General features: G+C 40.3%; 1 protein-coding gene across 3 annotated transcripts; it reads left to right on the top strand.

Moving 5' to 3' along the window:
* The first annotated feature begins 739 nt into the window (after positions 1 to 739).
* LOC129546879 (uncharacterized) lies at positions 740 to 11158 on the top strand. 3 transcript variants are annotated; one of them, XM_055412279.2, is made up of 6 exons: positions 740 to 965; positions 1856 to 1931; positions 7460 to 7580; positions 7841 to 7939; positions 8923 to 8996; positions 9216 to 11158. In XM_055412279.2, exons 2-6 carry the CDS (start codon positions 1923 to 1925, stop codon positions 10407 to 10409), a joined length of 1497 nt encoding a protein of 498 aa, XP_055268254.1. In that variant the 5' UTR covers positions 740 to 965; positions 1856 to 1922; the 3' UTR covers positions 10410 to 11158. The 3 variants fall into 3 exon arrangements, with proteins under 3 accessions (XP_055268254.1, XP_055268253.1, XP_055268252.1); XM_055412278.2 differs by having other exon boundaries at positions 7844 to 7939; positions 8923 to 11158; XM_055412277.2 differs by having other exon boundaries at positions 8923 to 11158.
* Positions 11159 to 12625: the final 1467 nt, after the last annotated feature.

Below are 12625 nucleotides of genomic sequence, written 5' to 3'. Positions count from 1 at the left end.
AACCCAAATTAATACCAAGAGTAGAATGCTCTGGCCTTGATACATCTGTCCAGCGCCCGTATGGGTGGGCTGGGCAAAGTCTCAAGGACAGAGGAGGGTGAGAGGAGTGGTTTTTCCCAAGATTGAGGGTCTTTATCCTCAAAACCCTCACTTGAGTCCGATAATCCCGAGTCCTTCGAGGACATGTAATGCGCATCACTGCGGTAGTCAGTGTCCGAGCGACGACGTGACCCCACGAACTTCCGGGAAGTGCAGTTGGTCCCCGTTCAGCTAATGCTGTGACAGCTCCGATACAGGGTATTTTGGGAAATACAGTCCTGGACAAGTGGAAGCCAAATACTCAAGAGCAGGACAAGCCGAGCAGAGTGGCAGCAAAGTTTTGAATGACAGATCTTCGGCTGGTAGAGGCTACTTCTTGTCCCACACCAGCAAGTCTGCCCTTGTTCAGGGAGGAAAACGTCTGTGCGACCACAATAATGACCCAAAAGACGTTTCACGGCCTCATAATCTTCTGGGAAATGCAGGTTCCCGGTTTGGGCTCTCATTATCTTCACAGTGCATGTAGACGTTGCTGTTGGTTTCGGGAAGCGGAGTTCGCCAGAGAGGACTGTTGTCCTCTGCATTCTTCCCGAGGGATCTATCTATCCCAGTGCAGTCTCCAAGCGGTGAAATTTCTCACAAAGCCCAGCCCGTGGTCTCGCGGTACTCCGAGATCGCTCGGCCGCTGAGCCTCCTGGGAAGTGTGGTTTTCCGGAAGGCTACCGTGCGACTCACCGGCAACTTTTCTCCGTGAAGCGGAGGAGTCTGAGAAGTGCTGTCTGTACTGGGCTTCCGCCTGGGGTTGCCCGGCGTTTGTCTCCGACCCAGCAGCGGTATTCTTGGTCCTGGAATCGTGGAGGACTCTGGGCAGCGCAGTTCCGGCGAGGCAAGCGGCCTTTGTTCGCTACAGCTACACCGTGCGTCAGGTACGCGGAGGCGCCCTCAGTGGATGGCTTCGGTGCTGTTGGGGGTCTGCTGAGGGGGTCAGGCAAGTGTGGGTGCGGGGAGGGTGGCCGGCGCTGGGCACTGCCGCCATAACCTCTCAGGTCCCAGCGTCTACCCCGCGGTGTGAGCCCAAGCAGGCCCCTGGCTCCTCTGGGCCTCTGTCCTACTTTGTAAAAGGGGAGTAAGGATGGCGCTTACCTCTAAGAGCTGTTGTAAAAAAGGAAATGGGAGAGCGAGTGTGCGTTATACGCACTGAAAGAAAAAAAAATCATTGTGTAAACCTTAAATTGCTGCGGTGTTGCCAAGTTTCAGTTTTTCTCATCGTTTATTTAAAAAAGAAATCTGGAATAATGTGAATGTCCCCCATGCATAGTGGTAAAGATCGAAAGAGCTCTTATTTAACCTTATTATTACTGTTGTTTTATAAGTCAGTCACTTATATATGGGCTTCCCAGGTGGCTCAGTGGTAAAGAATCGCAGGAAACGCAGGAGACCCCCGCTTCGATCCCTGGTGAGGGAAGATACCCTGGAGAAGGAAATGGCAACCTGCTCCAGTATGCTTGCCTGAAAATTTACATAGACAGAGGAGCCTGGCGGGCCACAGTCCATGGGGTCCCAAAGAATTGGACAAGACTGAGCGTGCTCACACACACAAACACACACACTCACCCTCTCATGTATATATGATAGTTGATGTACACATAGATGCCACCTGGTTACCTCTTGCCAAGGAACACATTGTTAATTCAGGGAAAGGTTGGAACCCTAGAAAGTGATTCCCAGTGGGATCCTCTGTGCAGGTGTGTCCAGAGCTGCAAGATACACCTGATTTGTCATGACTGCTTTTTCCTGTTTTGATCTGCCTTTTCAGGCATTGCCCTTCTATAAGAAGAGAACCTGGAAAGAGGACTGTGTCTACTATTGGAAATTGCAGAGTCATGTTTCAGGTAAGTTGAAATGTCCCCAAATCTTCCTAAAACACCTACTTATCAGGACTCTTGAGTGTTTGCTTTCCCTGTCGTACCAGTTGCCACCTCACAAAGTTCACTTTGGGATTGGATCTTTGATTCCTTTCATTATAACAAAGCATAGAGCCTGGAAGACTCCAAAGTATTTTCTCTCAGTGCTCCTCTTTTCTATCAGTTTTCTGCTAAAAATCACTGAAGAGTCTTGAGCAAAACTTTTTTAAAACTATGATTCAGAATTCAAGTTTGGGATTTTAGGTATTTGCTTTATGGTTGTTTAAACTGTATCATGTGGTCTCTATTAATGGTATATGTCAGTCTTTTCAGTTATTCAAGTCAAGAGGTGTTTGGAGTCATCCTTGAGACCTCCCTTTCTCTTATAATTCACATTCAGACACTCTAGTTAGATCTAAAATATACATAGTATGTCTACACAATCTGACCATTGGTTACCACATCACTGCCACTACCACTGCCTCCCTGGTCCAAGCCACTTAGGTTATTGCAATTGTCACCTTGCTGATTTCCTGCTTCTGCCCTTGACCCTCTTAAGTCTTCTCAATACAGCTGTCACAGTGATCCTCTTGTTATATAAAATCCTGTCATTCCTCAGCTTAAAACTCTTTGGTGGCCCTAACTCAGAAGTCAGAATTGTGTAGTGACAAAAAACTTTGCACAGTTCAGTTCAGTTCAGTCGCTCAGTCGTGTCCGACTCTCCGTGACCCCATGAATCACAGCACGCCAGGCCTCCCTGTCCATCACCAACTCCCGGAGTTCACTCAAACTCATGTCCACAGAGTCGGTGATGCCATCCAGCCATCTCATTCTCGGTCGTCCCCTTCTCCTCCCGCCCCCAACCTTTCCTAGCATCAGAGTCTTTTCCAGTGAGTCAACTCGTCGCATGAGGTGGCCAAAGTATTGCAGTTTCAGCTTTAGCATCAGTCCTTCCAATGAACACCCAGGATTGATCTCCTTTAGAATGCACAGTTAGGCTGTCTTATTACTTCCCTGATTTCATCTTCCATCTGCTTCTTTGTTCTCTGGGAGTTCTGGCCACACTGGCTTGGAAGTTGCTGTACCATCTGCATGGAATATTCTTTACCTAGATATATACAAGCTTGCATTCTGACCTCCTTTGTTTCTTTGCTCTGTAGTTACTTTCTCAGTAAAACTTCCCTGAACACCTATGTAAAATTGTAGTCACCTTCTCTCAACTATCACTTCTACTTCTCCATCATTGTGTTGTTTTTCATAGCACTCTCCTGATGGCTCAGCAGTAAAGAACCCACCTGCCAATGCAGGAGACACAGTAGTCACAGATTGACCCCTGGGTCGGGAAGATCCCCTGGAGGAGGAAATGGCAACCCACTCCAATGTTCCTGCCTGGGAAATCCCATGGACAGAGGAGCCTGGTGGGCTATAGTCCATAGGGTCTCAAAAAATCAGTCATGACTAAGCATGCATGCACACACATCACTCACTAGCTGATACACTATGTGTTTACTATATGCATATGCTCATTGTTTATCTTCTCCTACTGGAAAGGATATTTTTTTGTTGACTGTTTTATCTTTAGTGGCCAGAGTGGTATCTGGTATAGCCAGATACTTGGTAAACAGTTGTTGAATGAAGGAGTGATGAGAAAATGATGGGAAAGAATCATGGAGTGGAAGTGAAACCTGTATAGGAGAAGATATGAGTGGCAGATATGCATGTTGGGCAGAGTCTGTTTCTTGGGAATGTTAGACAATTAGAACTGAAAGAAGTCTTTTTTTTATTTTTTAGGTAAAAGCTAAAGTGAACTAATTGCCAAAATCATTCATTGATTTATTTTCTAAACACGTAACAAATAACTGTTAGGAGATTCTTACATAGGTTTCTGTGATTGGTTCACAAGATTTCATGATCTCATGCAATACTGTCAAAGAGAACTTTCTATAGTGGGGGAAGTATCCTATTTGTGTCCTGTCCAGTGTGGCAGCCACCAGCCCCTTATGACTGTTAAGCACTTGAATTATAACTGGAGTGACTAAGGAACTGAATTTTTTATTTTATTTAAATTTAATTTTAATTAAATTTTATAGCAAATACAGTGGCTACTGTATTGAATAATACAGGACTGGTAGAAAAGTAAGAAATCATAAAAATTAAGGTATTTATTTAATATCTAAGTTCTAGGGACAGAGGTGAATTAGCATCCCAGGCTGCTGGGACACTGAAGGGGAAGAGAGAGTTGAAGTATCCCTGGCTGGAGTTGTCTAGGTGGCCCATAATACCAGGGAGGCAGAGGTGGAAGTGAAGTTATACCAAACTGAGAGAACACCTTGAGTGTAGGTAGAGAGGCCTAAGATAGGTCTTTCAAGGAAATGCAAAAATTTTGTGCAGCAATGGTTTTCAAACAAGATTGACACTGTTCCCTTTAATCCCATTCATAAGAGACATTTGATAATGTCTAGAGACAGTTTCAGCTGTTAAAATGGGGTTAGGGAGTCGTTAAGGGGAGTTGCTACTAGTATCTGAAGGGTCGAGGCTAGGGATCCTATTAAACATCCTAAAATTCTCAGGACAGCCCCCACAGCAAAGAGTTGTTCAGCTTAAAATGTCAGTAGTGCCAAGACTGAGAAGCTTTGATTTAAATAAAGATCAAAGAATATGTTAGAGTATGTGGGGTTTCTTCTCTGGACTATTAATATTATGATATTGATTAATATCAAAACTTAAAATATGAAATATCTTTGCATTGGTGGAATAAAACATGGTGTTTTATTCATTTAATATAGTGTTGACTTTTCAGTTTGACTTATCAGGTGAGATTTGTAAAAGCTGATCATTTTAAAGATCACTAGATCACTGTGGAAAACAGGAAAGATGGACATTTTCTCAGTTCATGTGATAAGGCTGCTGCTGCTGCTGCTAAGTCACTTCAGTCGTGTCCGACTGTGTGACCCCATAGACGGCAGCCCACCAGGCTCCCCCGTCCCTGGGATTCTCCAGGCAATAACACTGGAGTGGGTTGCCATTCCCTTCTCCAATACAGGAAAGTGAAAAGTGAAAGTGAAGTCGCTCAGTCGTATCCGACTCTTAGTGACCCCATGGACTGCAGCCTACAGGCTCCTCTGTCCATGGGATTTTCCAGGCAAGAGTACTGGAGTGGGGTGGCATTAGCCTTCTCCAGTGATAAGGCTGCTGCTGCTGCTGCTAAGTCACTTCAGTCATGTCCGACTCTGTGCGACCCCGTAGAAGGCAGCCCACCAGGCTCCGCCGTCCCTGAGATTTTCCAGGCAAGAACACTGGAGTGGGTTGCCATTTCCTTCTCCAATGCATGAAAGTGACAAGTGAAAGTGAAGTCGCTCAGTCATGTCTGAGTCTTAGCGACCCCTTGGACTGCAGCCTACCAGGCTCCTCCGTCCATGGGATTCTCCAGGCGAGAGTACTGGAGTGGGGTGCCATTGCCTTCTCCAATGATAAGGCTCGTATAACCCTTATACCTGGCTAAGAGTAAATACAGATGGGAAAAATAATTTTCCTGGTGCCAAAGGGAGACCTTCTCCCCTTTCTTTTTCTTAAGAGTGTTTCCTTGAGAAAAATATGTGACTCTATATTCTTTCCCCTGTCCCTTTGAGATGTTTATAAATCTTTCCAAGGCTAAATAAGCCTCTGCCACTTTTTCAGAGCATTAAAGTCTTTCTTAAGGGCATTGGTGGCACTAGTGGTAAACAACCTGCCTGCCAATGCAGGAGACATAAAGAGATGTGGGTTCGATTCCTGAGTTGGAAAAATCCTCTGGGAGGAGGGCATGGCAACCCACTCCAGTATTCTTGCCTGGAGAATCCCATGGACAGAGGAGCCTGGCAGGCTATGGTCTGTAGGGTTGCACAGAGTACAACTGAAGTGACTTACCATGCATGTGCAAGGGCCTTGGAGACATCCCTTTGAAATGAAAACATGAAGGAAGATGCACCTCTGTCTCCCTATCTGTATGGGAGTTTAGCCTAGACTCCTGGCTCCAGGTTCTAACTACCTGCTTGTCATAAAGGTAATAAGTTTTAAATTTTTTCTTTGGAGTAAAGGCACCTAACACGGAGGACTACCCCAATTACCAGGTGAATTTAGGATGAACTATGTGTTGCAATAATTCATCCTATATTCACCTGTAATTGCAAAGTGATATCTCCAAGGCCCTTGTGCATGCATGCTAAGTCGCTTTAGTCATGTCTGACTCTGTACAACCCTGTAATGGATTGTATCTGACTGTCTTTATGAAAGGGTGAGATTTCTTTCTGTCCTTGCAGTCTCATTAGTTATTAGTTATTATTATTATGAGGTGCATTACAGTCTGGTTTAATGCTTTTTCAGTAATAAAACTGTTCTGTCAGAACAGAAAAAAAAAAAACTTCTATTTTTACACTACAGAGAGGATTTTCTGCTTGGTAGATTTGATTGATTTTTAATTTCCCTAACACCAGACAAAAGTAAATTCTCTCTTTAAAACCAAACACCAGTATCACTGGTGAACACACATGTAAAACATCCAAATGAAGTAATATAGTATTGAATCTATAGTTGGAATGAAACATTTACAGTAGCCAAACAATGTCTGTTTCACCAATGAAAGGTAGTAATAATGACGTTTTAAATACACTGAAGGAAATCCAACCCACTCCATATTCTTGCCTTGGACAGGAAAAAAAAGGAAAGTCCTTGGACAGAGGAGCCTGGGGGGCTGCAGTCCATGGGAATCACAAAAGGATTGAACACAACTTAGGAGCTAAACAACAACAAATGTATACATTTTTTTCACATATTTTAATTTGACTAGCCCATAAGTTATGATTGAACATTTAAACTTTTTCTAAAATTTTTCCATTTTAAATAGTACCATGAATGAGTGAGTACTGTTGGGAAGAAATCTGTTTTCTTAGGATATTTTCCTTAGGCTGTGTCTAACTTTTTCTTTGCTCTTCGTTTAAGGTTCTATTCAAGGACTACCTATGGCATGAAACCATCCTTCAGTCCTTTTGCCCAGGAGTCTCAAATTATTTTAATTATAGATTATAAGGGTTAATTATGTACCATAAATGTTTTTGCTTTTTGTTTATAAAGTGGTTATGTATATAATTATGTGTTTATCTTTAATATAAAGATGTCTTTTTTTTGAGCCTGTTGGATTCTTTTTTTAAAACTTAATTCATGTTTTATTACTTGGCACATAAGCTGTGAAAAACAAAACTAAGCACCTGACTAAATGCTGTCAAATGTTGAATTTTAAAAATTTTATAATTCTCTTCCCTACTCTCCTGAAGCAGAGTTCTTGTATTTGTCTCTTACCCTTATTGTATAACAGTGCCAAGCACATAGTTACCCAATTATTACTTAGATCAGATTCTTGATCACTGTGACAATTGCTGTAATCTTTTTTCCTTTCTTCCACAACACGCTAATTTTACCCTTTAATCAGTGACAGAAGAGGCCTGGGCTATGGTTGAGCCTAAACATGTTTGCTGTTTCAGGTGACATTTAGTGATGTGGCCATAGACTTCTCTCATGAAGAGTGGAGATGGCTCAGTTCTACTCAGAGGGATTTATACAAGGATGTGATGGTCCAGAATTATGAGAACCTGGTATCTCTAGGTAAGCATATCTCTTCCTCCCCCTCAATGAAAGAGATCTTCCATCTGCCACTGTGAATTGCTAGAGATCCTCTTTAGTAAATGGCTGAATTTTTGTTTCACAGTCCCAAGGACATGTATAGTTTTGTTGTGTCCTGCCTGAAGTTTACCATCCCATTTCAGTGAACATCCTTCAGATCTTTCTTTGGTCCTTTTATGGTGATGGTCTCTCCATGAAGACCACAACTTAAACAGTGTTTTTTCTAATATATTTCCTGCAAGCAGGTCTTTCCATACCTAAGCCATATGTGATTGCTTTATTGGAGGATGGCAAAGAACCTTGGATGGTGGAGGAAAAGCTGTCAAAAGATATGTTTCCAGGTAAGTCGTGGTGAATCAGGAAACAGAGGTCTTTGTTTAAAGATGCTTGTATAAAGTATAGAGGCACATTAGTATATTTTAGGGATACTGTTATCAGAGATTCCAGGTGTAACAAAATTGAGGTATGCTTAAATTTCTAAATAACAATTTCTCTATCCTAAATTATTATCTTTCTGTGTTACTCATCTGCTCAAAAGTGGAGGGTTTTGCCATCATTATAATCCAAATTGTTATTTATTTGAAGTGAAATAAGGCACATTATTCATTTATATGTCCACATAAGAAAAAATATACAGATGGTTTTAGGATAAAAAAGCTGTCAACTAAATGGAAAACCACTTTACCCCTGAGGCAGAACTTCAAAGATCAAGAGTGAACATAAATGTTAAAGGAAGTAAGGGATATATAAGAAGGTTTCTAAGAACAGTATTTTCTGTCAATAAATATATGAGTTCACACAGATCCTACGTAAACTCTCAAAGCTTAAATCTTTCTGAGCCATAAAGAGTATTTACATTATTTTGTTGTCATTGTAGCTATTTAGTGCAGTGCTGTACATTCTCCATATTAAGCATACTAATCTGACAGCCAATTGAGATTAATCCAAGTTTGGAGAATCAAGGCTATGTGAGATAAAATGTAGTCATTTATATAAGTATAGACACAAAATGTTGGCTTGGGATCCAGAATGCCTTTTGCATTTTCTTTCTGATAGTTTCATTTTTTTTCCCCACAGACTCATGTTTTAATTCATTTCCCTTATGACACTCTGTTCCTACCTCTGTGAGCTGTTTATATTCTCTGTGCTCCATTTTAACTTTGTTCAGAAATCACTGAATATATGAGAGTTGTCAGAGCTATGTGTTTTCTTGGCACTGGGGGGAATGACTTTATTTTTTATCCAATTCTCCTGTTTCTACCATAGAAGTTTCTTTTCAAGAAGTTCAGATAAAGCAGTGTTTTGCTCTTTTGATATATTACAGATTGTAAATCAAGATGGAAAAACAAAGAACTATCAATGAAGGAAGATATTTATGATGAAGATTTACCCCAAATGGTAATAAAGGAAAAAACTATACAACAAAATCATGAATTTTCAAATTTTAACAAGGACTTGTATTATATCAAGAAGTTGGAGGGGAAGTATGAAAATCGAGTAGAGCATTTCAGACCAGTCACCCTCACCTTTAGAGAAAGTCCAGTTGGGGAAAGTGTTTACAGATGTAATGCATTTAAAAGCATCCTCCATTTAAAGTCTTTTTTTTCTGAACCACAGAGAATTTCTGCTGAAGGGAAGTCACATAAACGTGATATACTTAAGAAGAGCTTACCAACAAATTCAGTTATAAAAAATGAGAATATCAATGATGGAAAGAAACTTTTGAATTCTAATGAAAGTGTAGCAGCCTTCAGCCAAAGCAGATCTCTTGCCCTTCACCAGACTTTGAATAGAGAGAAAATCTATCCATGCAGTGAATGTGGGAAAGCCTTTGGCAAACAATCAATCCTTAATCGGCATTGGAGAATTCATACAGGAGAGAAACCCTATGAATGTCATGAATGTGGGAAGACTTTTAGCCATGGCTCATCCCTTACTCGACATCAAATAAGCCACAGTGGAGAGAAACCTTACAAATGTATTGAATGTGGGAAAGCCTTTAGCCATGTCTCATCACTTACTAATCATCAAAGCACTCACACTGGAGAGAAACCATATGAATGTATGAACTGTGGAAAGGCATTTAGTCGTGTTTCACATCTCATTGAACATCTGAGAATTCATACTCAAGAAAAACTCTATGAATGTCGAATATGTGGGAAGGCATTCATTCACAGGTCATCTCTCATTCACCATCAGAAAATTCATACTGGAGAGAAACCTTATGAATGTAGAGAATGTGGAAAAGCCTTTTGCTGTAGCTCACACCTTACTCGACATCAAAGAATTCATGCTATTGAGAAACAATTTGAATGTAACAAATGTCTGAAAGTCTTTAGCAGCCTCTCATTTCTTATTCAGCATCAGAGTATTCATACTGAAGAAAAGCCCTTTGAATGTCAAAAATGTGGGAAATCCTTTAACCAACCTGAATCACTGAATATGCATTTGAGAAACCACACTAGATTGAAACCTTATGAGTGCAGTATATGTGGGAAAGCCTTCAGTCACAGGTCATCTCTCTTTCAACATCACAGAATTCATACTGGAGAGAAACCCTATGAATGCATTAAATGTGGGAAGACCTTCAGCTGTAGTTCAAACCTTACTGTACATCAGAGAATTCATACTGGAGAAAAGCCATATAAATGTAATGAATGTGGGAAGGCATTTAGCAAAGGCTCAAATCTTACTGCCCATCAGCGAGTACATAATGGAGAGAAACCCAGTAGTACAATAAGTGTGGAAAAGTCTTTAGGCCGTATGAATCACTATGTGTATGAAAGGTCACATAATAGAGAAACTGCATAAAGGCAGTGTTCATCGTACTATACTGTAGCCATAGATCTTCCCGGATTCAAAATCAGAAAATCTATACTGGAGAAAATTCTTAAGAAAGTAATGAATATGGGAGTCTCTAGCAATGATATAAGCCTTATTGTTTATCACAGTTCACACTGTAGAGAGACTGTGAAGGCAGTAAGTGTGGGGAAGACTTTAGCTAGCATTAATCCCTTAGTTGACATAAGTAAATCCGCACTGGAGAAAAACCCTTTACATGTAACAAGTTGGGAAAGACATTAGGCAAACATGAATCTCTTAAGAAATATTACACACATACAAGAGAGAAGCAATACGAATATAGAAATTGTGGGAAGTCCTTCAATTAAAATACATCCTTCATTCTCTATATCAGAGAACTCACACTGAAGAGAAAGTTTATGTAAGGAATGTAGCAAAGTGTTCACTAAGCTTGAAGGCATCAGAAGATTAATGCTAGAACCACCTGAAGGATGTAGGAAGTATGTGTAAATCTGCAATGATGCTAATTTGTAAACAGTTCTACAGGAGAGCAAACAAGCATAAGTCAACATGCATATCATAAAGTAGCAGCATGTATTTTACTCCAGGTCCTACATAAAAATTAGCTAATGGGCATGTGAAGGTACATAGTCACTCAGTGAGTCCAATAAATGTAATAAATGAAAGTTGCAATAGAAGTAAAATGTGGTATGAATAAAACTTTTCATCTCTAATAAAGTGGTTTTGTATATGTTGAACTTCTTTGACACACTGATATTTCTTAGAGTTTTCCACTATTTTCCTCTTGATGAATGAGGATCAGCTTTCCTTTATAGCCTTTAGTGGAAGACCAGCAAACCTAGAAAAAAGTAGCCTCATCTCTGTACTAAGAATGTCACTATTTTGGTGAGGTTAGTATACAATCCATTTCCTGTTGGCTTAAATGATGCATTTTAATTTGTACAAGTGCTGTGAGAACCCAACCAAGAAATTACATACAGTGAGGGATTAGAGCAGAGAGGATGTGCTTTTTAGTCTAACTCCTAAAGGATGAGTCCTAATTACAGTGACCCTCCATAACTGAAGATTCTGCATCTGTAGATTTAACCACTCACAGTTGGAAAAGTGTTTTTTGAAAAGTTTTCATCCAAAAAGTTCTAAAAAGAAAACTTGGAATTACCAGCTATACACAATTATTTACATATCATTTACATTACATTTTCAACTATTTATATTGGCTTCTGTAGTGACTCAGGGAATACATCATATTAGGTGACGATTTAAAAGTATACAGGAAGATGTGCCTAGGTTATAGCAACTATGCCATTTTATTTAAGGGACCTGGAGCACCTACAGGTTTTGGTATCTGGACATGAGGGAGTATGCTGGCCCTGGAGCCAGTCCCTTGCAGATAAAGGACAACTGTAGGTAAGGCACATGCTCTCTCAAGTATCATTCTAGGCAAAGCAGACCAGCAAGTTCTATCATGTTTGATGTAGCTGAAATCCATTATGCAGTGTCTAGTTTCTAGTTTTGTGGCTTTGAGGTATTACTGCTGGCAGCAATACTAATGAAGCACCAGTCATTTCCCCATCCCTTGATCACTCTTCTGGAGGGTTGGAATTGAATAGTCCAGAGCCATTCCCACAACTTTGGCAGCTTGTTCACCAATTTTGATGGCACTAGTATCCTGCACCATAGCTTCTTGAAATATTTAAGAGCATTTTTGTTTTTTACACTGAAGCTTGACAGAAAAATATAGTTTCTAAGTGGGGTGGCTTCAAATATTAACAGAATAGCCTTACTGGCTCCACAATTTCTTATCTTGTGACTGGAGAGGTTATACAGATCAGTGATTGGGATTTTACGGACACTGTTGCAAGTAAAAGGCAGTTAAATGTAGTTTATGTTTCAGATTTTATTCTCTATGGCATTTGATAGTTGTAAGTAACATTATTTTAAGAAAGGATATAGCACTGGTACAATTCTGGTGTGGGATGAATGATAGGGTTTCCAACTTTTAATAAAATACTCTCCAACTCTGGTATGTGCTACTTTAATGGAAAGCCAATAGGTGAAGGCACATTCCATATCAATTCTCAGCAGATATAGTGGGTTTGGAATGGGATTTTTAATATTAAGCAGAAATTTATATTTCCTCTGATTTAGTTGTAAGATTTATTTTGACATTCTATGGAATGTTGAAGGATCTTTGAGAGGTTTAT

The sequence above is a fragment of the Moschus berezovskii genome, chromosome 22 (assembly GCF_049115385.1).
Source record: "Moschus berezovskii isolate FMDL1 chromosome 22, NW_MosBer_1.0, whole genome shotgun sequence".
In the NCBI taxonomy this organism is placed as follows: Eukaryota; Metazoa; Chordata; class Mammalia; order Artiodactyla; family Moschidae; genus Moschus; species Moschus berezovskii.
The sequence above is the reverse complement of the archived record's forward strand: the minus strand, read 5'-3'. Positions and strand labels throughout refer to the sequence as shown.